At 42.2% G+C, this 26,155-nt stretch overlaps 1 protein-coding gene and 1 pseudogene across 1 annotated transcript in view; one reads left to right on the top strand and one right to left on the bottom strand.

Annotated features, from left to right (window-relative positions):
• fmn1 (formin 1) overlaps positions 1-25,602 on the top strand; it is a 314,864-nt gene extending 289,262 nt beyond the window's left edge. Inside the window, 2 exon segments of the mRNA XM_055640724.1 lie at positions 20,964-21,045; positions 21,880-25,602. Coding sequence (XP_055496699.1) covers positions 20,964-21,045; positions 21,880-21,924 — 127 coding nt within the window. The 3' untranslated portion in view covers positions 21,925-25,602.
• LOC129700619 (U2 spliceosomal RNA) lies at positions 13,652-13,759 on the bottom strand (annotated as a pseudogene).
• Positions 25,603-26,155: the final 553 nt, after the last annotated feature.

Genomic DNA, 26,155 nt, shown 5'->3' with positions numbered 1-26,155 from the left:
ATCCAGATAGGAGTTCACTTGTGTGGCTGATTACCTGCCTTTTTGTAGATAAATGCGTTAGTCTTGTCTTCCTTTTAACATTCTATCCATCTGAGAGGAACGTTGAACGTTGAACGTTCACTGAGTTTTCATAATACATCTCACTCTCATGAAACAAATAAAGATGTTCATTTAAGTGCTGGCTTTGCTAGTAATACGCATATCCTGTAAATGAATGATGAAAGAAACGATGCTCACTGAAGCATGAACACTGGAGCAGATTGGTTAGATTAAGTATCCTTTCTCCCCATTGTAACTTCTTTGTGTTTGTTAGTGATATATCTTCCATGAAGGCAGAAAATGCTAATTCCACATTGTACACTTTCAGTGATACATTTTATATTTTGTATTTTAATTACAAATTGATTTCCTGTTTATTCCAGCCTCAATAAATAACTAAAAAGATTGTTTTTAATCCAATTTAATGCCAGTAGAGACCATAATTGTGTAGGGAGTACAAAGTCACTGGGAAAAATATGAAGGCATAGTTCTACTTGGCACAACCAGACTGGAATGGATTTCTAGCCAAATAACCTACTGAGAGCAATGTCGTAAAAGAGTACTGGGAAAAGATTCTTCATCAAGATCAAATTGTTTTAGCAAAGCCCACTTTATGAAAAATCTTGGTCCACTTCACTCCTCTGCAAGGAAACCTAATCTCTTTTTTAGTTTAAGAATAATCAGTAGCCAAAGCATTGAGTTTGTTTACTGAATTCACCCGTATTTTTCAAGTATTCTGTTGCATCATCTGGACTTCAAGAGCCACAGCAGTTTTATATCAAAACTATAAATCTTTTTCACAGTTAGAGACAGTCTTTCCATTTTATTAATGGTCAACATATATTTGCTTCAAACTGCTGTTGTTTTGACAGCATATATCCATCTTGAGCACTTTCAAACACAGAGTTTTATATTAAATGCTCACTGCTGAGGTGTAACTTCTTTTCCACAGTTTGCCAAATTCAGCATCGATTGGCAGGCATTGATACCACCTGGGTTGAATGAGTACAGCTAAATATGTTCTGGGTTTTGAAGTAGTCCACAAAGACGATTTCTACCTTTATGCATTCAAGTAATCTACATATGAATATGAATATGAAAACACTTGATCTACTTATGTTTTACTTCTATTAATATTCCTTTTGCATATATATTGGTAGAAATTCTCATTGCTCAGTTGGGGTATTAGTGGCTTGAATGACACATGAAGACTAAAATCAGGCAGGATGTGCCTGCGACGGAGCCTCTCCTTTTTTTTAATCTTTCCTTTAATGGAAGAATTTGTTATGAAGAGAGGGGGTTGGGTGTAACCTGCCTGCTTTATTTCCCTCCATATGCTGTCATCACAGTAAGAAGTGAATCTTCCCATATATTAGTTTCCTTTGTAATCAGAGTCCCTTTGAGGTCAAGTTAGTCTTCAGGACACTGTTGTTGATTAACCACCAACTAAGCATATTGATGGGAACTGAAGGTCACTGGTATCACTGTCACTTCCCACTTGGCTTGACATAATATTGCTAGCCAGGACCCAGTGGGGTATTGCAGTGTTAGTTGTAAAAGCAAGTGGAATCCCAAGTCAAGTCAAGTTTATTCATCACATACACATACGAGATGTGCAGTGAAATGAAAAGTGGCAATGCTCGCGGACTTTGTGCAAAAAACAAACAAACAAACTACAAACAGAATGGAACAGAATCACATATTTTACATATTGCATATTGTGGGAGGAAGGAAAAAGGGAAAAAAAAACAGCTTTTAAAAAACCAGTAGAATGGTACGGTAAAGTTAGTCCCTGGTGAGATAGGAGTTTACAGTCTTAATGGCCTCTGGGAAGAAACTCCTTCTCAACCTCTCCGTTCTCACAGCATGGCAACGGAGGCATTTGCCTGACCGTAGCAGCTGGAACAGTCCGTTGCAGGGGTGGAAGGGGTCTCCCATGATCTAATTGGCTCTGGAGTTACACCTTCTGATGTACAGTTCCTGCAGAGGGGCGAGTGAAGTTCCCATAGTGCGTTCGGCCGAACGCACTACTCTCTGCAGAGCCTTCTTGTCCTGGGCAGAGCAATTCCCAAACCAAATCGTGATATTTCCGGACAAGATGCTTTCCACAGCCGCTGAGTAGAAGCACTGGAGGTTCCTCAGAGGCACTGAATTTCCTCAATTGTCTGAGGTGGTAAAGACGCTGCCTTGCCTTACTCACGAGTGCTGAGGCGTGTGATGCCCATGTCATATCCTCAGAGATGTGGACTCCCAGGTATTTAAAACGGCTCACCCTATCCACAGTATCCCCATTTATCCTCAATGGAGTGTACGTCGTCGGATGATGTGCCCTCCTAAAGTCCACGACCAGCTCCTTAGTTTTTTTTTGATGTTCAAGAGGAGGCTGTTGTCCTGGCACCAGAGTGCTAGACCAGCCACCTCCTCACGGTAGGCCATCTCATCGTTGTCTGAGATCAGGCCCATCACCACAGTGTCATCAGCAAATTTGATTATCGAGTTCGAGCTGAACCTAGCCACACAGTCATGTGTGTACAGGGAGTACAGTAGGGGGCTGAGGACGCAACCCTGGGGGGATCGTGTGCTCAGGGTGAGGGACTTTGATGTATTTCCCCCCATCTTGACTACCTGGGGCCTGGCGGTGAGAAAGTCCAGGACCCAGGCACACAGGGGGGTGTTGAGCCCCAAATCCAGTAGCAGTCTGGTAGGAACTATCGTGTTGAAGGCTGAACTGAAGTCTATGAACAGCATCCTCACGTAGCCCCCCTTCTGGCTGTCAAGATGAGAGAGAGCGGTGTGCAGAACCTGGGAGACCGCATCGTCCGTGGATCTGTTCGGACGATGGTGCTTTTGTGTTAAACTCTTTACAGAAAAACATCTGCAAAACCTTTCCAGGTGTGTTGGTATCAGTGAATCTTAGTTTATATAAATGTATAGCTTAGTTCCATGGGTTTAGTTAAATGGTGTGTATTTTTCAAAGAGTTATGAGTTTAGTTTATTGTCTCGTGTACCAAATCACAGTGAAAAGCTTTTGTTGTGTGTTAACCAGTCAGTGGAAAGACAATGCATGATTAGAATCAAGCCATCCCCAGTGTACAGATACATGATAAAGGGGAGAAAGGGGATTCCATAATTAGCAAAAGGAAATTTTATCAACGTAGATTTTTCAGTGATTTTGGAAAGTTTTAAAAATAACTAGATCAAGTGCAGAGCCCCCAAAGCAAGATTCCACCACTCACCCGTTCCCCCAACGCAAGCCATTCCCCCAACGCAATATTGCACCACTCACGCAAAGCCCCTAACTGCGCAGGCCCGGCTTATTTCTCCTCATCCCCCAGCACTCCCTCCTCCGCCTCTTCACCCTCTTCAATACCTCGAGAGGGAGGGGGGAGAGAGAGGGAGAAGAGGAAGAGAGGGAGAGTTGGTAGAGAGGGAGGGGGGTAGAGAGGGAGGGGGGTTAAAGAGGGAAGGGGGGACAGAGAGAGGGGGTAGAGGGGGAAGGGGGTAGAGAGGGAGAGGGGGGGGGGGACTGAGAGGAGGGGGACTAGAGGGGAGGGGAGGGTAGTAGAGAGGGAGGGGAGTGGGGTAGAGAGGGAGGGGGCTGGAGAGGGAGAGGCAGTGGGGCAGAGGGAGAGGGAAGGTGGCAGTGGGGAGGATGAAGAGAGGCCGGGGGAGAGGCCGGAGGGTAGAGAGGGGGAGTAGAGAGGGAGGGGGCTAGAGAGGGTGGGAGTGAGTGTAGATAGGGAGGGGGCATCTCCCTCATCCACCCCTCCCCATCTTCCTCCTCAGCCCCCCTTCCCCCCATCTCCCTCAACCACCCCACTCCCCACCCCATCTCATTTCCCTCATCCTCCTCCCCCCTCACTCCCATTCCCTACCCCAGGACCCACCCAGGTCACAGAGCAGCGCCAGGGCCTGATACGCGGCCAGGTCCTCGTGCTTGGCCCGGCCCTGGCTATAGACTGCAGCCGTCAGCTCGGCCACTGCCTGGGCTCCAGTGCATGTCCTGACTTCAGCTCCGGGCTCGTCCCTGACCACAGACCCAGGCTCGTCCTTGGTTCCAGCAGCAGCTTCTTTCTCGGCCCCTATCACGGCCCCATCCCAAGCCCCGGGCTCGGCCCTCACTCCAGTTCCAGCACTACCCTCCCCACCGGGCGTCAGGCGGCAGCACTCCTCGTACACCACGAGCGCTGGAGTGCCCCTGGGCACTCTGAACCCGAGCACCAAGTTGTAAGCGGCCGAAGGTGCACATCCCTGGGGCCAGCCCGCACTCTCCTACACCCACGGCCACCCTCCGCCTCGTCTCCCCCATGCCGCCGCACTGTGAAGGGTGGAGCGGAGGTGTGGGACAGGCTGGTCCATCAAGCTTCACAGCCGTGTATCTCTGGCTTCTTAAAAGTTGTCTCCACTCCTTCTCTCCCCTTCTCCCTCCTCCCCCCCAATCTACGCCCCTCTTTTAACGCACTTACCGTGCTTTAGCCGTCTTATTACAGCGCCAACCTTCCTGTTTATCGCGGTTTGTGTCTGTATCACCTTGGCTTTGCACCACGAAAAATTTTTAGACAGGGCAAGCAGGGGGTGCGTTGTCTAAAAAATTCACACGGGCTGGTGAAGGAAACGATGTGTTAGTGTGTGTGTTCCACTCTGACAGTCGCCGTTCCAGTTCCCGGTTTTTCAGGCCGCTGAAAAATCGCCTAAGTGGGACAGGCCCATATAACTACATTTCTGGGTTTATTTTTGTCCTGCATGTATATGCAAAGAGTCGTTTACAGGGCAATCAAGAAACATAGAAACATAGAAACATAGAAAATAGGTGCAGGAGTAGGTCATTCGGCCCTTTCGAACCTTCAATAGGATCATGGCTGATCATCCAACTCAGTATCCTGTACCTGCCTTCTCTCCATACCCCCTGATCCCTTTAGCCACAAGGGCCACATCTTAAATATAGCCAATGAACTGGCCTCAACTACCTTCTGTGGTAGAGAATTCCAGAGATTCACCACTCTCTGTGTGAAAAATGTTTTCCTCAGTCCTAAAAGATTTCCCCCTTATCCTTAAACTATGAACCCTTGTTCTGGACTTCCCCAACATCGGGAACAATCTTCCTGCATCTAGCCTGTCCAACCCCTTAAGAATGTTGTAAGTTTCTATATGATCCCCCCTCAAAAGAACCAGAGGACATAGGTTTAAGGTGAGAGGGGAAAGATTTATGAGGAACCTGAGGGGCAATGTTTTCACACAAAGGTGGTGAGTATATGGAATGAGCTGCCAGAGGAGGTAGATGAGGCAGGTACTATCACAACATTTAAAATACACTTGGACAAGTGAATGGATAGGAAAGTTTTGAAAGTATATGGGCCAATCGCAGGCTGGTAGGACTGGTGTAGATGGAGCATCTGGGACAGCGTGGGCAAGTTGAGCCGAAGAATCTGTTTCCGTGCTGTATGATTTTGCGTATATATCCAATCTTCATTCCACTTACAGAGCAACATATGCAATGGATGGTGGCACTTTATCCTTCTTGCTTTCCTGCCTTAACAAGGAATCACAAATCTGATCAGGTGAAGAGCCCACCTGCCACTTTCCTTGCTTGCACATTGTACTGGAACTGTTGGTTGTTGCACAGAATAGTAAGATTAAACGAGAATTTACCAGTTTGAAGTTTGATCTTTATTCTATGAGGAGTTACGATGAGCGATTACATGAAGAAGGCCGTCAGCACGCCTGCACGTCAATCTTCAAAGCAGTGGTGTGAAATCACAGATAACAGTAGTTGACCTGAATGTGATAAGATTGGAGAGAACTTGAAACTACCAGATGACCTTGATAATATGAGGGTTGGGAGCGGTGGGCACGTAATCGCTCATCGTAACTCCTCACGTGACTCCGAAGTAAAATTAACCATCTATTTCTGCAAAACTTTCCCAAGAGTATCATGTGTGTGTGAGGTGAATGGCAAAAGCTCACCGAAAAATCCAAACCTCTAAGTTTTCTCCACACTTCTCATTGATCAAATATACATTCCCATGTCAAGTGTGTTGAATTGTGATTTGAACATTTACATCTGTTTTCAAGTTTGAATCAGCTTTGGAAATTGCTATGGAAATCTGTAGAACAAACGGATCCAAGTAATATTGGAACCAGTAACCTTGAATCTTTCCAATATATATTAGTAGGAGGTTTTGCTGAAATTTAGCAATTCATGTTAAATTCCATCAATTATCATTGCAACATAAATCTGAAGGTGGAATTACTGCCACAGGACACCGCATTGAATAGCAAGGAAAATGGACATGGGGAATTTGAAGTGCGATATACCCCCGTTCATTTGATCTAATGCAGATTTCATATTGGTTTATCAGTGCCAGCTCCCCTAAGAGTGGGTTTTATTCAATTTTTGCTGCAGATACCTCCAATGAAGCCTACACATCCTTGGGGTGCTGCTGAGGTCCCAGCTGTACTGTAGCTTCTAGACAGCCATGTCTCAGCTTCCACTGCTTGTGCTTAACTGGGTGCCACAGTAAAACCAAAGACATTGTCCAGCAATCTGATCGCAGCAGACAATTAGTGAGCCACAAACCTATTGTCTTCTCCCAGGCTCACAGCATTAGTGATCCCTCTACTTCCACTCCACCATCAACCAGACAGCCCAACCTGCTGGTGCTCAACTTGGAAGCTGCAGTCATCCAGACCCAGAACATCTCAAGATCATCCACAAAGGCCAGGTACAGTCTCATCTGTTACAAGGCAGCAAACTTCTCCCTGTCAAGCTGCAGTCACTGATGTGCCCGAGCACAAGAGCATTGGACATAGGCCCACGGAGAAAACGTAGATACAAGGAACCGCAGATACTGATTTACAAAAAATGGCACAATGTGTTGGAGTAACTCAGCAGGTCAGGCAGCATCTCTGGAGAACATGGATAGGCAACATTTCTGGTCAGGACCCTTCTTCAAACTGATTGTAGTAGGGAGGAGAAAGCTGGAAGAGTGGGGGTGTGGCACAAAGCCTGACAAGTGATATGTGGATACAGGTGAGGGGCAGAAGTTGATGGGCAAATGTTTGGACGAAGGCCTGGGATGTAAAGAAAAATAGTGGGAGATAAGGAATGAAGAGATAAAATGTGAAGCCAGAGGAAGGAGTATAGGTTAGAAGGGATGGGGGGAGGAGAAAGAGAGAAATGGAGATACATCCAGGCACAAGGAGGAGAGGGGGGTAATGTGCGAGAGGGAAAGAGGGTGTTTGTAAGTTAGTTACCTAAATTTGTAAAATTTAATGTTGATACTGTTGGGTTCAACACTGATAAAAATTTAAAATAGTGTTGTTAGTAAAGGTGGAAGGATGATTAACGTATATTTGTGTGTGTGTGTGTGTGTGTATTTATATAATACTAGACCAAATGCAGACCCGTTGGGTCTGTTTCCCCAACGCGCGTTTGCGGGGGGTGGGGGGGGGTTGGGCTGCGGCATCACACTCACGCCACACTTTTCAGTTTTTTATTTGTAAAAAGATTTGAAAACCATGTATCATTTTCCTTCCACTTCACAATTATGCACCACTTTGTGTTGGTCTATCACATAAAATCCTAATAAAATACATTTACGTTTGTGGTTGTAACGTGACAAAATGTGGAAAAGTTCAAGGGGTATGAAAACTTTTGCAAGCCACTGTAGGTAGCTTGGCGTTTATACATTTGAATTGGAATGTGTATTTTGTAATGACTTTTGTTTCAGGATTATGGCCAAATGAATACTGTGTGGGTCAGCAACAATGGCAGTTTAGGATTTTGGACTGTCGAATTGGGAACTGAGTTGAATTACATTACTGGTGCACTTGGATTAGGAGATCATGGATAGCCCAGACCAAATACTTCCTCTCCATTTTCTTCAATTTAATAGTTCAATGGTGCTTTATTGTCACATGTACTTATGTACAGTGAAATTCATTTTTAGCATATACTTCAGTAAAAATCTTACTATACATAAGCACAATCATACATGAGTTTAGGAATAGTAGATTGCACTAAGGCGGTACACAAGAGTCACCGTGTTTCTGGTGCTGCCCTGTACCCTTCACGTCCAAAGTGATTAAAACCATAGGGTCTTAACATAAAAGGCCCATTGACCTTGGAGTGGTACTTGGTTGTAGTTTTAAGGTCGGCCTGATGTTGTCAATGTTCTCCGCCACTCCATGCTGCTGCAGGCCGTGTCCAATTTGCACATTCGGCCTTTTGGAGCAGTGCCTGGATGACCCCAATGGAGGAGCCGGCCCATTTCTACATGATGTCTTTGTTCGATCTGCAGGTGGGGAGGTGCTCTTGAAACATTTTGTCTCACCTCCTCTTCTCCTTCCGCTGTCTGAGTGACGGCCAACCCGGCCATTCACAGGCCAACCATCCTTGGACTGATTTTCTTTACTTTGCTCTTCCTCCTCTTTGAGGAACTTAAACTAATTGATATTAGCAATTTGCAAATAAATTAATTATGCCAAAATCTGACATATCCCCTGGACTTGATATCCTCCACCTGAAAGACGTGATGGCAAAGAGATTGGATGCTTTATTGATGATATTCCAATATTCCCTGCAAATGGCAAATGTAACTTTCTTCAAGAACGAAGAGAAAGAGAAAATGGGGAGTTGTTTACCAAGTAAGGGATCGGACAGGCTGGATGCAGGAAAATGTTCCCGCAGTGGGGGTGTCTAGAACCAGGAGTCACAGTTTAAAAATAAAGGGGAGGCCATTTAGGACAGATGATGAAAAACGTTTTCACCAGAGAATTGTGAATCTGTGGAATTCTCTGCAACAGAAGGCAGTGGATGCCAATCCACTGGATGTTTTCAAGAGAGAGTTAGATCTTAGGGCTAATGGAATCGAGGGATATGGGGAAAAAGCAGGAACGAGGTACTGATTTTGGATGATCAGCCATGATCATATTGAATGGCAGTGCTGGCTCGACAGGCCTAATAGCCTACTCCTGCACCTATTTTCTATGTCTATGTTAATTGATATGACATCAGTGTGGGGAGAATACCAAAATTCATTATTAATAACATGCAAATAATTAGGCAAACAGCATGCTTTTATTAAGAGAAAATAATCTGAATGCCACAATGTGTTTTGAATATGAAATTGGAAGGTCAATAAGGAGAAAACTGGATGAGGTATATCTAAATTTTCAGAACGCATTTGATGGATATCGCACAAATTATCATTACATGAAATAAAGGTCCAAGAATTGGTTGAAGGAAGAAAACGGAGACGGAATGAATATAGTTTTCAGCTTGGCACACTGTTCATCTTTGTGGCATCCCAGAATTAACAGTTGGCCCTTAACTGTGTACAAATAGTTCTGATAATTTAAACACCAGGACAAAGCGTAATGATTCAAGTTTGCTGGTGATGATAAGTTGGGTGGAAAGTTAATTCTGTAAAGTATGATTGCAAAACGACATAAATAAGTTAGATACGTGTAGAAGAAGGTGTCTGAAATTCTTCAATGTGGGAAAACCTGAGGTCATTCATTCTGTAGGAAGACTAGAAATAATATTTTTAAATAGGTACAACACCCCATTAGGTGTTCACATTAGCCTTTATGAGAAGAGATTTGGTGCACAAGAATAAACATCACTTGCTGTATTTATGCACTTGGTGAAACGACATTTGAATGTTATGTACAGCGTTGTTCTCTATGCTTAAGGTAGATATGCTTGCCACAGATTCAGTGTTCCGTAAAATTGAAAGATTTGATACATGAGATAAAGCAATGAGAAAAAATGATAAATTATTTATCTATATTCACTGGAGTGGGTAGAATGAAGAGGAGGAGGGTTTTCACTTTGAGCATTGTAAATCTCTGAAATCCCCTCTCTCAGTTGGCTGTGGATGTGTAGTCGTTGAGTATATTCTAGACCTAGTTTGGATTTTTTTTTGGATACTGAAGAATAGTAAGATTAAACGAGAACTTACCAGTTTGAAGTTTGATCTGTATTTTATGAGGAGTTACGATGAGGGATTACGTGAAGAAGCCCGCTTCCACGCATGCGTGTCATACTTCAAAGCAGCGGTGTGAGGTCACAGGAACCTATAATGATCTAACATAGTAAGATTACCAAAGAGATACCAGTTTTTGATATGATCATAAGAGGGTGGGAGCGGAGGGCACGTAATCCCTCATCGTAACTCCTCATAAAATACAGATCAAACTTCAAACTGGTAAGTTCTCGTTTAATCTTACTATTTTACTTCGGAGTCACGTGAGTGACTACGTGAAGATTTCAAAGCTCTGTGACCTCATGCCGTGGAACGAGTCCATGCTTCACAAACTGCCTTGGGTATTGGGAGAGAGCATCATTAGTAATTTTAAACACAATTATACAAAGAGTTGTGTGGTATAACGAAAAAATATATAACATTTTTTAAAAATTTGAGAATCATAGCCCTGTAACCTTTCGGGCAAATTATTTTGTTGAACATAAAATGTTTTCTTAATACAATGATGGCTCCAAAAAATAACTGGTTTATTATAAAACCTGTGGAAAACCCTTTTTTAATGACCATCCTGCTATTCTGAGGATTTGGTCTGTGGGTACCTGTACAATTTTTGCTGCGGATGTTGCTGCAGCCCTGGTGGAATGAGAGTTAAAACATTAGTGTCTATTTCTGCCATTTTTAGGACCTATTTGAGCCACCTTGATATAGTTTGAGTCATGACCCTTTCATGCGGTTTCTTGTAAGAGATAAACAACTCCATTCTCTGACCTCGAATGTTCTTAGTATATTCTATGTATTGTTAGATGTGTCTTGCTATACAGTCGTTTGCCATATGGGTGTACCATAAATTCAAACACTTGACCCGAGGAACCCGATCTGTTTTCTTTTATTAAATCCTGTATGACAACACCAGTTTCTCGGTGAGATGATCAGGGAGTCCAGGCTCAGTTTGCTTAATGGCTGGACTTGTTGTGCGGTAAATAACACCATGAGCATAACCATCTTCCTGGACTGTTACTGAAGTGACAACGCTGTTATGAGCTACAGGCTCCTCAGCATGTTGAGAAACGACACCCACGTCCCAGAATTCGGAGTACCTGGTTTTCTTACCAGGGGTGCGTTTCCACCGCGTGCCGCTCCGTTCCTTGTGATAGGTAATTGGAGAGTGCACTTGTGGCACTATTGAAGGCACTGTAGCTCCATCGATTATCCTAATGGAGGCTTGTAAAAATTCCAATACGGCCAGAATGTTCTTGGCCTTTTGGTCGAGATTGTTGTCCAAGCAGTATATGCCCCATTTCTTGATGTGTCCAAGGTACTGCTTCCGTGTTGACAGTCTTAGTGCAGATGAGATGAGATTCATCGTCCTGTCTGACAGTGTAGTGGGTCTGTTAGACTCTACAAATCAATAAATCCATAGTGTTATGGCATGGATGACTGCCTCCAGTCACTGGATAAATCAATAATTTTTTGGCAATGTTCATAGGGAACATGGTTCTAACACCATCCCCTGTAAGACTGAAATACCATGATTGAGAAGGTCAGTCGGGTACTCTGAAAATTCCAGATGCCGAGTGTGGTTGAATTATCCCTAGTACCCCAATGATGGGTCCGAACGGGGGAAAACCTCACCCTATGGCTTATTTACATAACAATGCCAAGCTGGTTTATGAATTTTAGTACATAATAATGGGGCTAATGATTGCCCCTTATGTAAGCTCTATATTGCCAAAGTTCCTCTATTGAGTCAATGCCTGCCATATAGAAACCCACAACTGACACCAAGTCTATATCAATAATAAGAGCATCCATCTTAAAATGAATATCTAAAACAAATGTGTTTAGGGTTAAAATCAATGATAATCCTGCAACCCTACTCTATCTTATATTTAATAAATATGTTCAATCCCATCTTTTGTGTACAATTCTTGTAGCACCATGTGGGTTTTAGATTGTTTGGTTTATGTAAGGACAAAATGCCCTTCTGGTGTATGATGTACTGTGGTTAATGGGATGAGAAAAACCCTATCAGATAACCCTGAATACTGCTGAGATTATATGAATCTGTAGTGATTATATACCATACATAACTGTAGTGTTGCAACTATTTTAACAGAAGAAAACCCCACCCACCTACCTCCCTGGTTACCGGTGGTTTTGTTATTTCCTTGGTTTTTTGAAAATAAGGTTCTGGTTTAATATTTCTTGTTCGGGGTTGTGTGGGAGGTTGAGGCTTCCGCATCTTCCAGGGTGGCCGCCCTGGCCATACCCTAAAACGGATCCTGCAGGTTATATTGATTTCTGACCCTGCTACTGGTATGAGCCACATTTTTTATGGCCTTGCCTGTGGCTGGTATCATGCTCCAAAATAGGCCCTTGCGAGCCCCAGTGTCTTGGCTTAGTCCACACACGGTTTTTATTTGCAAATGGTAGCATTTTTGGGGTCCTAGTGCTGGCTGAATGGCCGCCTTCCACGTGTAGTTCAGGTTATATTGCATATTATTAAACAGATCTAGTGCGTCTTGATGGTCTTTGGTTACCTACGTTTAGTCCAGGGTGCTGGTGTGTGCTATGATGCCTTCCGTCAATCCCTTGAAGGTTCTCTGGATCTTGAGGTCCTGGTTCCTGATGTTCGTCCATATGCTGCCAAATGCATTGGTTTACACTGGGCACCTGTAATGCCTCACCGTTGCCAGGTGGCAGATGTCTGGCCAGTGTTTGTAAATTTTTCTTGTTGGCGTTTGTGGCCAGACATATAGTAATACTATTGCCATCCTGGATCCAAGTCTACCCATGTTTGACTTGGCTAAAGTAATCGGCCACCATGTCCAGCAGAGTCCCTGCTGTGTTAGGATCATGGGACGCTGTATTACCAGGCTCTGGCCCATCAGGGTCCTGCCTACTCTTTTTTATAGAGTTAGAGATCTCTAGGGTCCCACACGGGGTACCCATGTGGGGCTAAACTGCTGCCCACTTGTCTTTTGTTCTGCGGACCCCTCTTGCAGGTCAGCCCAGAACTGACCCACAGTGCTCCCCTCTGATGGGGTAAAAGCATTGTGCAGCCCTCAAAGAGGTACTGCTGTGGTTTTATCACGTTGGAGCAAGGCTCCATACACCGCTTCTTCCCGCTCCAGCCCTCTCGGGCACTGGTTGCCGGCGGTTTTATGCAAAGTCGGACCCTTCCGAGTCCACTACCTTGTTTGATTTGTGTCTAGCCTACCGCTCGGTCACATGGATCTGGCCGGTGCGGGGCCGACATCGGGCACAGCTGATCCCACTACGGTTGATCCAAGTGCCGCTGGCTGCTGCTGGCTGCCCGCTGTTCCATGGTCCTCCTTCTCCAGTTTTGTCCTTCCTTCCGTGAAGTGGATATGGCCGGTGTGGAGGATAACTGGCACAGCTGCTTCCATCTATTCCTTTAACCTGACTTCAACGCTCTCAGCACTCCTGGCTGCTCCTTTATCTTAGACCCCTGGGACCCACCCCCGTACTGACGGTACTGGTCCCTTATGGTCGTTGCAGCCGGTCAACCCCACTCTAATGCCCTCAATTCTGGGCACTCCTACTTATATGGTCCTTAGATAAGGGACATATAAGACATTAAAACTGATGATAACAGCTACTATAGTTTTTATATAATATATATAGTCCCTAGATAAGGGGTGTATCAGATATTAAACTGATAAGAACAGATACTACACTTGATCTTAGCCAAAAAGCCGAGAAGCGATTATTGTAACTAAAACCCCGCTGGGACCGATCCTGGTACTCACATACTGGTCCCTTGTAGTAGATTGCAGCCAGTCAACTGCAAAGTCCTTTGCTGCCGAGAAATGAACTTTCTCACCATGCTGGAGCGAAGTTGGGCACAGGTGTTTTTCCCCCTCCGGGAATCGATGTGCCCATGCTGCTCCTGCCGTTGCCAGCTCCTCACGAAGTGCCAGCTGCCACTGCTGCTGTCTGTGCTACTGCAACTGCCGGCTGCCACTGCTGCTGCCGCTGCCGCTGCTGCTGCTACTGCCGCTCCTCCGCGGTTCTCCCGCCGGCCTTCTGCACCTTACATGGACCTGGTCCATGTCTGCACCTAGAAAGGTAAGTTGAAGGAAACGCAGGGTCTCTTACCTGCTGTTCCCGACTTTCCTTCTCCCGCCGGTGACCGTCGTTCCCTGTGTCGGGTTCGAGCCGCTTGGACCGACCCCGGTGTTCACGGGCCTGGTCCTTCGCGGCAGTTCCGCAGCCGGTAACCCCGGCTGTTCCTATAGATCCCCTGGACCCTGGTGCTTACCTTGTGAACAAGGTTTTCAGCCCGAACGTCCCGTTCCGACTCCATAAGTGCCGCTGCACTCGCTGAGCGTTTCGAGCCCCGGTACCGCTGGTCCGTGCTGTCTGTCCCGCAGCCTCTGTGCTGGCTGCTAGCGACTGGTCCCAAGCCAGTCTCGTTTGAGACTGGCATAGGGACCTTTTTGACTTTGCTTCCCGCCCGGCCGAGAGGTGAATTTTGCCGGTGCGGGAGCAAAGTCGGGCTCAGGTTGTTCCCCTCCAGGGAAACTCGTGCTGTTGCTGCTGCCGGCTGCTCGCCCTCCACGGGTCTCCCCGCAAGCTTTCCGCAGCCTCCTAAAAGTAAGTAGTAAAAAGGAACGCAGAGTCGCTTACCTGCTGTTCCCGACTTTCAAATCTCCCGCTTGGGGAACGCCGTTCCCCCCTGTGTGACTCGTTGCAATGCGTGTAGCGATATGACACGCATGCGTGGAAGCGGGCTTCTTCACGTAGTCACTCACGTGACTCCGAAGTAAAATCAAGGGATTATAGAGAATGGGTGGGAAAACAATCAAATACAAGATTAACTGTCATCTTAATGGATGACAGAGCAGGCTCTGGGCCAGTCTGCTCTGTTCCTACTTCTATTTCCAACTTTATTTCCTGCTCTCCATTTGCTTTCCATTTATAGTCTGGCAGCGTCTGATCCTTGATGAGGTTGCACAGCACACAGCAGACCACCATGACTCTTGAGAACTTACCTGAGCATTCCAAGGCTCCTGTAGGGCGATCAAGAATGCAAATTTGTTGTCTGAACATACCAGTAATTTGCCTGGTCACGTTACATGTCGCAGTGTGACAGTCATTGATTGCATGTTTGCATGTTTCAATCAAAAGCCATGTCATCGACCTGCTGTCTTTGTTGCCCACAGCCATCATTTGGTTGGGTTTTGTAGCTCAAAGCCCAATGGCACGTTAAACTGCTTCTGAATTAAGACACAACAACTACTGCTAGGATGCCTGCATAGAGTGATGCCTGATCCCATACAAATTGTACACAGAGGAAGTTGAATCTCTTCCTGCTGCTGTACATCTCCAGGTTGAGATAAGACCCTCATAAAGCTTCATCCATGTTGTCAGTGGTAATCTGCACCATGGGAGTGTCAGCAGTCCTCATGCTTGCTCCCCCTGGTGGCATTGTCATGTAAAAATTAAATGTACTTTGCACTATTCAATACAATGTGTAAGCTCTTGACTTTACCTAACAGGAGATGGCATACTGTGTTGTTCAAATTTCTCCAGCTCAACCCACAGTGGTTTTAACAACATCATCCTATGAAATAATTGGAGTTTGGGCTCCGAACTAGGAAGTATAATTCAGAGGGGCTATGCTTGCTGAGGTCCAGAATTCCCACAACATTACCCAATGTTCTACGCTTGGGTTCAGTGGAGGAGAAATGCTTCCTGAGGTCCTTGTGTAGATGTGGCCTTCAACTGAGAGTCCTGCTCTGGCTCCTCCTCCTCTTCCAGCGATGTTTTACTGCCTTATCTAATACTTGTCCCACCCCAGTGGTTACTTCTTCTCCCTACTTTTGTCGGGCAGAAGTAACTTGGTCAAGACAATATCTAGCACATTATTTCCTATATACTTTAAAAATGCCAAATCAACAAGTAGAAATGAATTACTAATTACCTGCAAATAGATGTCAATCCTTCCGTGCTCCTAAAATGTTGTGCTACTGCACAATATTAAGAGAGTGTACTAACTGGAGAATTTAGCTCCATTTTCAAAACATTAGTTTCAGATTAACATTACCCTACTCACCTCCTCTCTTGCCCAGAGTAAGTAAATCGAAGACCTCTTGCCCAGAGTAAGTAAATCGAGGACCTCTTGCCCAGAGTAAGTAAATTGAGGACCTCGTGCCCAGAGTAGGTGAACCAGAGTAGAGGACATAGGTTTAAGGTGAACGGGAAAAGATTTAATAAGAATCTGAGAGGTAACTTTTTCATACAAAGGGTGGTGGGTGTATGGAATGAGTTGCCAGAGGAGGTAGTTGAGGCAGGGACTATCCCAACGTTTAAGAAACAATTAGACATGTACATGGATAGGACAGGTTTGGAGGGATATGGGCCAAACGTGAACAGGTGGGACCAGTTGTAGCTGGAACATGTTGGCCGGTGTGGGCAAGTTCGGCTGAAGGGCTGGTAACACTCTATGACTCTATTGCGCACTAAGAGGGTCACTGTCTCGCAACTACATGCTAAAGATAGATGTATAGGAAGGAACTGCAGATGTTGGTTTAAACCGAAGAAAGACGCAAAAAGCTGGAGTAACTCAGCGGGACAGGCAGCATCTCTGGAGAGAAGGAATGGGTGACGTTTCGGGTCGATACTCTTCTTCGGACGTCAGGGGAAAGGCTAATGAGAGATATAGACAATGATGTAGAGAGATAAAGGACAATGAATGAAATATTTGCAAAAAAGTTACGATGACAAAGGAAACAGGCCATTGTTAGCTGTTTGTTGGATGAAAATGAGAAGCTGTTGCGACTTGGGTGTGGGAGGGATGGAGAAAGAGGCAATGCTGAGGTTACTTGAAGTTAGCAAAATCAATATTCATACCACTGATCTGTAAGCTGCCCAAGTGAAATATGAAATGCTGTTCCTCCAATTTGCATTTAATCTCACTGACAATAGAAGAGACCTGGGACGGAAAGGTCAGTGTGGGAATGGGAAGGAGAATTAAAGTGTTTAGCCATCAGGCGATCAGGTAGGTCCAGGCGGATTGAGTATAGTGGTTCAGCGAATAGATATCAGCATTCACCCATACCAAACGCCAAACTATAATGGCATGTAGCTTTACTTGCTTCAATAATATTCATGTGTGTTTTGATTACCATTTTGAAAACACTTTGACACCTGTGACATTTTAGTTTTTAGTTTAGAGATAGAGAGCAGAAACGGGCTCTTTGGCCCACCGAGTCTGCGCCAACCAACGATTCCCATACATTAGCACCTTCCTACACACTGGAGACAATTTACAATTTTTACTGAAGCGAATTAACTTAAAAACCTGCATGTCTTTGGTGTGTGGGAGGAAAGTGGAGACCCTGGGAAAATCCCACGTAGTCATGGGGAGAATGGGCAAACTCCATACAGACTCCGTACAAACTCCGTAATCAGGATTGAACCCGGGTCTCTGGTACTGTAAGGCAGCAACTCTACCGTTGCACCACCGTGCCGACCCCAATCAGGGCAGGGCAATGGCTGTAGTGGAGCCATATTTTTAGGTCATAAAGTCTTGGTTTACTCTGGGTGTCTTCAGTCCTATCATGATAAACATATACTTGAAACTCTGACAAAAAGGTTAAAATATATTGTGCATTGTATTGTACCTGGGGTACATGATTAAATGTAAAGAAAAATAATTTTTGAGTTAGATATATTAAATTCTATACTATTAAATAAAATACTAAATATTTGCAGGTTAAGAATTTAATATCTCCAACTCAAATATTTAAAATAGAGGCCAGAGTATAAGATGCAAAATAACTTTTGACTGTCTGTAAACTAATTATTTCATCCCTGGGCACTTGTGGATGTGTCCCATGTTATGTAAGGCTTGATATATTTTTTCCTCTTACAAGAAATGTTCTAGCCAACACGGCCAGATTTGGAATATGAGTGGGATTTAAAATGATTAAGCCAATGGTTTGCAACTAATTATTATTCAGGTACATGTGAGGGGAAGGAGACTGTGTTAGCTCCAGGGAAATGCTTTTATGTCATTTTTAAAATCACTATTTTGAATTTGATCAAACATAAAATGGGCAGCATGGATGAGTTGGGCCTGTTTCGAGTATGATTGTATGATGTGCATCATGATTCTAGGACTTTATAACCTAAGTTTACAGAAAATAACATCGGGTTTTTAAATTATGTTGATAAATGGCAAATTAGACTATATTTGACTTTTAGACTAATTAGACTTTTTAAAGAAGTTCTTTTTTAAACTGTGATTCCTTGAAATTCAAGCCCTCATTATTTTAAATGTGAATTTTCTCTATATTAGACGTCTGCATTTTAAATATCTTCGGCTTCAAAATAATTTGCTAGTATTGTAGTATTAATATATTTTCATATAAATATGATAATAGGCCTGTAAACCTATAGATAAGAATGTCATTGCTCTGGTGCCTGTAAAGAAACAATTAAACACTTTTTTTGCAGGTTTCTTGCTCTATTTAACAATTTCAATCTGTGAAAATAAGTATTTCAAGTAATTTCATGCATTGATTTGATCAAATCAATTGAGGTTATTAGTATAGATTTAAGTAGATTTGAGGGGGGAGAGAGGTGGAAAGGGGGGAGAGAGGGTGTGGAGGGGGAGAGGAGAGGGGGGGAGAGGAGATGGGGGGAGGGAGTGAGGAGGGAGAGGGGGAGGAGAAGGGGACGAGAAAGGAGGAGGGGGAGAGGGGGGGAGGAGAGGGGGAGAGAGAGAGAAAGAGAGGGGAAAGAAGGGGAGAGATAGGGATAGAGAATGGGGGATAGACATAGAGAGAGGGGTAGGGGGGGAAAGGGGGAGGGGAGAGAGGGGGAGAGAGAGAGGGGGAGGGGGGAGAGAGGGGAAGGGGTGGAGGGGAAGGGAGGGGGAGGAAGGAGGGGGGATAGGGGGGAGGAGGAGGGGGGGAGAGGATGGGATGGGGAGGGGGAGTGGGAGGGCGGAGGGGAGGGAGAGGGGAGGGGGAGGGGGTGAGGGGGGGAGGGAGGAGGAGGAGAGTGGGGGGAGAGGATGGGGCAGAGGAGGGGGAAAGAAGGGGGGGAGAGGAGGGGGAGAGAGAGGGGAGAGAGAGGGGGAGAGAGAGGGAGAGGGCAGACTTGAACTCGGCGACCGGGGCGGCGCAGACGGGGTCGACTGCGAATGGGCAGCGGGCCTTGGCAGCTCACGGGACCTCGCTGGACCTCTGAAGCCCACGGATGCCCAACCAAATTACTGCATGTTCAACGGCTTCAATCCAGAGCCCTGGGGGTGGGGGGGAGGGCAGCTGGGCTGGGGGTGGGGGCAGGGCGGGGCCCTGTGGACGGCCGGCCGAGTGAACGCCGACTGCAAGCGGGATGCGACAAAATGACTACGAGTCGGGGTGGGGTGGGGGGGGGGGGGGTTACGTAACTCGCAGATTGTGGACAACAGTGGCCAGCAGGCTGCACGTTGAAAACTCAGCGCAGCTGGCCACGAGGAGCAGAGCCATTGTGATGTCATCAGCTCGTTAGCTTTAAAAAAGATATCAGATTTGTGAATAATTTTAATTAAAAACTCAAGGAATAATGAATCAAATTTTCAGATAAGGCAATTTTTGAAATCATGAGGTAATTCTCTATCGGAATATGTAAAATTTTCACCGTTAACGCATCGTGTTTTCGAGGAGATGTGAATCACAGACAAACACACAAATACACACACACACAAATCCACAAATACATCCTCATCCAAGATCAGAGTTTTATAAGTATACTAGACCAAGTGCAGACCCGTTGGGTCTGCTCCCCCAATGGTGTGATTCCCCCAACCCAATATTCCACCATGCACCCGTCTCCTCCAATGGAACTGAAGCCGTTGCCAAATGTAAGTTTGCAGCACTCCCCTGCCTCCCTCAATTGCACCTCCCCTGCCTGCTGCAGCAGTGAAAAGTTCAGTGTTCCTGTCTTGCAACTTTGTTTCGAAGTGTGTTGGAAGCTGATAGGAAGGAGCAGCCGTCAACGAATCAAAAGGCAGGAAGGGATCCGTACTGCAGGCGGACGGATGGATTTGAGTTTTATATATTAATAGATAGATAGATAGATAGATAGATAGATAGATAGATAGATAGATAGATAGATAGATAGATAGATAGATAGATAGATAGATAGATAGTATTCTTTCTGTACTTAATGGTTCTCAGCAAGCACTTTATCAGTGGAGTTTAGATTGGCCAGATTGTAGGAATACCTTGTTATGAATTTGGTTTGCTTTTCAATTTTTTCAAGACAGCTTAACTGATAATCATTGTCAATATTTTTTTAATGCTTTATACTGTCATATATAATAATACGTAAAACCATACTGAATTGTGAATCTATTTACTGTAGTGGTAAACAAAGCTGTCAATGTTAGTCAATGTTAATGAAATATTAATATTAATAGACTCAGAACACCATAATACATGGTTGGTGGCCTTCTTCCAAGAGCTATTGCTGTGCAGCTTGCAATATATGTTGAAGAGCCTCATGTGTGCCTAAAAAAAAGATAACTGATAAAGCCAGGCAAACCTATGGCATAAACCTTGGATGGCTTAAGTGGGAAAGCTGTGGATTTAAAGTTCACATATGTTCTTTTCTCCCATTTTAATGTCTTATTTGTACATAAATTCAACTTTTGCTAAGACCAGTTAATAAAATGTTGAGCTTAGCATTTGGCATGTATCAGATACTATTATGCATCAGAAAACTGGTCAGTTTACCTTTAAAGACATTGAGATATGATGCCTCAAATAGTCATTTGTACTGCATTAATAAGGGAGATCATTATTATTTAAAGCAAAATTATATAACCATTTACAACGTGGTTACCATTCATCCAGATAATTAAACCATATGCAACAAATTGAAATCTATAGGATTAATTTTGTTTTGTTTTTCCAGGTTGAAGGAAGCTCAACAATCAGTAAAGAAGATAACTGCAGAAAAGAAGGTTGAAACAAAAAAAATAAACCCAAACAGCCTGGTAAGATTGTTTTTATCAGCAGCCTTATCTTCTGTTCATGTCTATGATTAAATGTATCATTTAACTATTTGATAATTGCAATGTATATATATTAGTCCGAACAATATTTTTATTATTTGAACGTTAATGTTAGATAGAGACTTCAAAGTAAAGAGCTAGTAATGAGTTTCTTTAAGCAATACATGCCATCTAGACCACTCCTATCAAAAGGTATTAAAGCAACAAAAATAACTTGGTGAAGGTACCTTGATTGGAACAGGCAAACTGAAATGAAGTTGTAATGGGGTTTTTCAAAATCACGAAAATTTCTATCCAGTAAAGAAAAGAAGATTGTTTTGCTGATCGATAACTCGATTATCATTACAAAAATGAAAAAAGATCAATTTCATCTATGGCCAGGCATTGAGAAGTTGAGCACTGACAGAAACATCACAGCACAACCAGATGTCAAGCTGGCTGAATGTGTTCTCCTTAAGACATACAAATAATTATCCTACTTTATTAACCGCACCAATTTAAGCCCTGAAATCTACAAAATGGAGACCCTTACAGAACCACCAATGGGAAGAACGTGCTCCCCACTGCCTACCATCTCTTTAAAAAATCGAACAAAATGTAAGAGGAGAAATAGAAACAGCTTAGCAAAAAATAGGAAATTATAATTTTTTTTCACAGAAGTTCAGAGTTGAGAAAAGATATGACTTGGAATTGGAATTCAACAGTTTTATTGCAAAATCTATTAAAAACCTAAGCTCATGTGGAATTTTGGAATTCACAAGTAATCAAAATACAAAAGATGTGAATGACAATAAGCTTACTTTGATTTAAAAACAGAAAGAAAGACTACGCCAGAGGGAAGCAAATGTGCCCACCAATTGAAGAGAACCAACAAGAGAAAGAATCTAATGACTTAATGGTTTGTATACAACCAGAATTTGCAGAATATCTTCTTGAGGGTCACATACATATCTTTGCAATGCTGTGTTTATATGAAAACAAATGAATAGCCTTTTAAATTTGCATAATAACATAAAAGGAATAGTATCATTCCAAACAACAATTAGTAGGTGGAACAGCAAGTATGTATTTCACCTTACACTGGAGAAATGTAGGCATTTAATTATCCTATGAAAACTAAGCAAAGGGGATCCTTAAAATTAAAGCTCAGATGGCGGTTCTTTTGGGAAGATGGTCTGAACCAAAACTAAGGTCTATTGCAATATATTACTGTAGAAGATGGGCTTTAACTGTTGAATTGTTTTTTGTTTAATTTAAGTTGAAACATTTGACAACACATTAGAATATCTGAGGCTGCTGCAAAATTCAGTAATATTCTAAACTTTGATTTTCATTTGTGCATTCCTTTCCTTACTTTATGCATCCTCAAAAACATGCCACAAGCTCACTTAACCCATTGGCTTTCTCAGCCTTCTATCACCTGCAGAAACTTTTTTCCAAAACATTTCTTAAGAAAATATTTTTTAGTGCACATCAAGTGAATTATGTTGTGTTTACAAACAAAAATAAGTTAATTCTTAATATTCACTATACCTTTTGAGTTCAGATTGTATTTTCAACAGTTAATTTGAATATGTGAATATAAATCAATTCTAACCATAGTTATTCCAATCAGAATAATTTCAGCACAAATGCTTAAAATATATATTGGATAATAGTTATGAATGTTGCTCATTATATTGGCTTTTATAATCAAAAACCCCTGGTTAAGCATGGTGCTTAAACATGGAGAAAGAACATAAAAGCCTCAGATTTAATTTTTTGTACGCTAACGTAGCATATCTCATAAGGAGTACAATAGCTGCCTTTGGTGTACTTACATTGGCAAGAGGGACTGAGCTACACTTATTGGTGATCCCATCGAGAAAATATGGATGCTAAACGAGGGGAGCATTGGAATTGACTATGTTGCCCCTCATTAACAAATAATTTGCCAGCACTTTTGGCCTGGACTTGCACTTAAAGCATAATATATCTGGGTAACTGTTAGACTGAGAAAGTATGTGCATAATCTTTAGGGAGAAACTTATAAATTAGAATTATGCAGCATGGAAGCAGGCCCTTTGGCCCAACTCATCCATGCTGACCAAGATGCCCCATCTAAGCTAGTCCCATTTGCCTACATTTGCTCCATATCCATCTAAACCTGTCCTATCCATGTACCTGTCCATGTGTTTTTTAAATGTTTTTAATTGTACCTGCCTCAACTACCTCCTCTGGCAGCTCATTCGATAGACCTACCATCCTCCAAGTGAAAAAGTTGCTCCTCAGGTTCCTATTATATTTTTCCTCTCACCTTAAATCTATATCCTCTGGTTCTTGATTCCCCTACCTTGGGTAAAATACTCTGCATTCACCCTATCAATTCCCTTCGAGAGTTTAAACACCTTCATTCGATCACTGCATCGCCCCTTCTTGAACGAATGAAGTCCTAGCTTTCCCAATCTCTCTGTATAGCTCAGGTTTTCGAGGCCTGGCAACATCTTTGTAATCTTCTCTGAATTTTTCCAGCTTAATTACATATTTCCTATAGCAGGGTGACTAAAGCTGAACACAATACTCAATTCCCTCTCTACAGAGATGCTGCCTGGCCCACTGAGTTACTTCAGTACCTGCAGTTCTTTCCTACAAAATACTCCAAATGCAGTCTCACGTCTTGTACAACTATAACAGAATGTCTCAACTTCTATTCTCAAAACCCTGGCTGATGAAGGCCAATATACTAAAAGCGTTCTTTACCATCCAATCTGCCCGTGGCACCACTTTCAGGGAATTGTGCACCTGTACTCCTGGATCCCTCTGCTGTACAACACTCGATTATGTTGTATTATGAAAATCTTTCCACAAGGTTTTTATGATCTGGCAAAACGTATGTCTATTGAAGGGTGATGAATTCCATTTAGTAAAATAACCAAGGAGGCATAAACATATTTCTTTATCAATATAATTATTTTTCTCCTTTTATACCAGCTATTTATTGAGTGTGACTTATTAATGAAAAAAATGTTATTGCTATTTTATTGAAATTAAAATTCTCGATGTGGTGTACAATAATAATATGTAGTCACAAAAAATATATTTTTAATCTCCTTTGAAACTCTATGAAAATATATGTTTATTGGTGTGCAGCAGAACTTAGAAATGTAGTTTAAATGTACAGGTTCATGAAAATAACATCAACTCTTATGAGCATCCATTACCAAAGAAAATCGAGAAACAAATTACCATATTTGCTAAAGCAGTTTATTACTACATTGTTTAAAGGATTCTTAACATGACACTAAAAATCAAAGATCCTATAGCAGCTCTGCTATAAGATATTTGCTAAAAATCAAGGTACATAATGTAAACTATGATTTTGCAGTATTAGAGTGGATTGCATATATTTGCCAGGTGTAGCAAAATTTATAGTAATCTATAAACAATTTTAGTGTTTTAATCTATAAGCACATTATGAAATTAGTCCTTTTTGTTGGCTGTTTAAACATTACGGTTCATTTTAATGCTTGTTAAAGCAATCTTGAAGGATGTTTACATAACTGATGTGAAATGTTTCAACTAAAAATGTTTTTAAATGATCAGAATTGAGATCTCAATCTCACTATGAGGCAATTCTGTAAAAAATGTAGTAAATTCAACTATTTTACTTTACAAGAATTCATCTTAGATTTAAGAATATCTCAGCTTTTACCCACTAAGGCTTTATTTCTTTCCAACAAAAAAATATTGCCTTTAGATATTTCTTGTTGCACTTTAAAAATAAATTCACCAAATTTGTTATTGAACTATGCTGATAATTTTACATTTTTATTGTGGTTAACACAAGAATATGGTTGGAAACTTCTAAGCAAAGGATAACAAGATTGATGATTGTGTAAGAAGGAACTGATTATGCTCGTTTTTGACACAAAAATGATTATGTATCGTTGTTACATTGTACAAAAATATGAATCTGTTAAATAACTCAGCAAAATACAAACTTTGATAGCTTTACATATACAATGCCTACATAGTTGATCAGGTTTGCAGAGCACTTTTATCTAAAAATGTAGAAATATATAAGAAATAATCTAATCACTATTTCATGCTTTGTAATATTCATATAATTGGAAACCATAGGAATTTTCGGCAAAAATTAATTTAATTATTTTTTGCTTTAATTTAATGAAATAACGGTTTAAAAAAAACTATTTTGTAAAAATGTTTGTGAAGAATATTAAACATTATGAATATTATGTTTAAACTTTTGTCTGTTGTATCCAAATCAGGACGCTGCTGCATTTGATGTTTGATTACTGTGGAGTTCTAATGTGAGCAATTCAACGCTTAATAATCAAAATAAAAATAAACAAATGTTGCTGCTTTTCTCCCAAGCCCCTTAACAAAAACAATAAATTATTTTTCAATACACACAAGGTAATGAATCTTTAAAACACTATTGGAAAGTAAACTGAGATCTCTTGCCCTCATTTTCTTTTTAATCGGCAACTGGAAATTGACTGATTTAACATTTTGTTGCTAAGTGCCTATATCATCAGATCATCATCATCAGATGCAAGTGCCTTCTATGAGTTTAAAAAGACAAGTTTCTATTGGTAATACAATTACAGGCCCACAACAGGCCACTGAACTTGTGAGTGACGACAGTTTAGAGGTTTGGTTAAGAATATATGATATCATCTTGGAGAAATTATAATATTCGAAAACTAAATAGAAAGTGTATAATATAAAAAATTAGGTCAGCATACTAAGTTAAGAAAACTTGAAAAGTCTGATAGTGGTTTCGTTAGAATTGTGTTATTTTAAAACATACTTCTAACAAAAATGCTCCAACTGAGATAAGTTGTCAAGATCTTTCAAATTAATGTTCATTCTTTTGTCTCGTATGGTGGTAAAAGCCCTTCCTACACGATAAACTCAATATACTAATACAACTCAATATACTAATATACTAATAAAACAACTCAACTTCCTACTTTCACAGAAATTATTTTGCATTCAATTTATTGATTTGTCTAAGTCAAAATTAACAACAATTTAAAGTGATTAAATGGTTGATATTACTCTCTGGACAATATATTTCAGTTACAGT

The sequence above is a fragment of the Leucoraja erinacea genome, chromosome 9 (assembly GCF_028641065.1).
Source record: "Leucoraja erinacea ecotype New England chromosome 9, Leri_hhj_1, whole genome shotgun sequence".
Lineage (NCBI taxonomy): Eukaryota > Metazoa > Chordata > Chondrichthyes > Rajiformes > Rajidae > Leucoraja > Leucoraja erinaceus.
The sequence above is the reverse complement of the archived record's forward strand: the minus strand, read 5'-3'. Positions and strand labels throughout refer to the sequence as shown.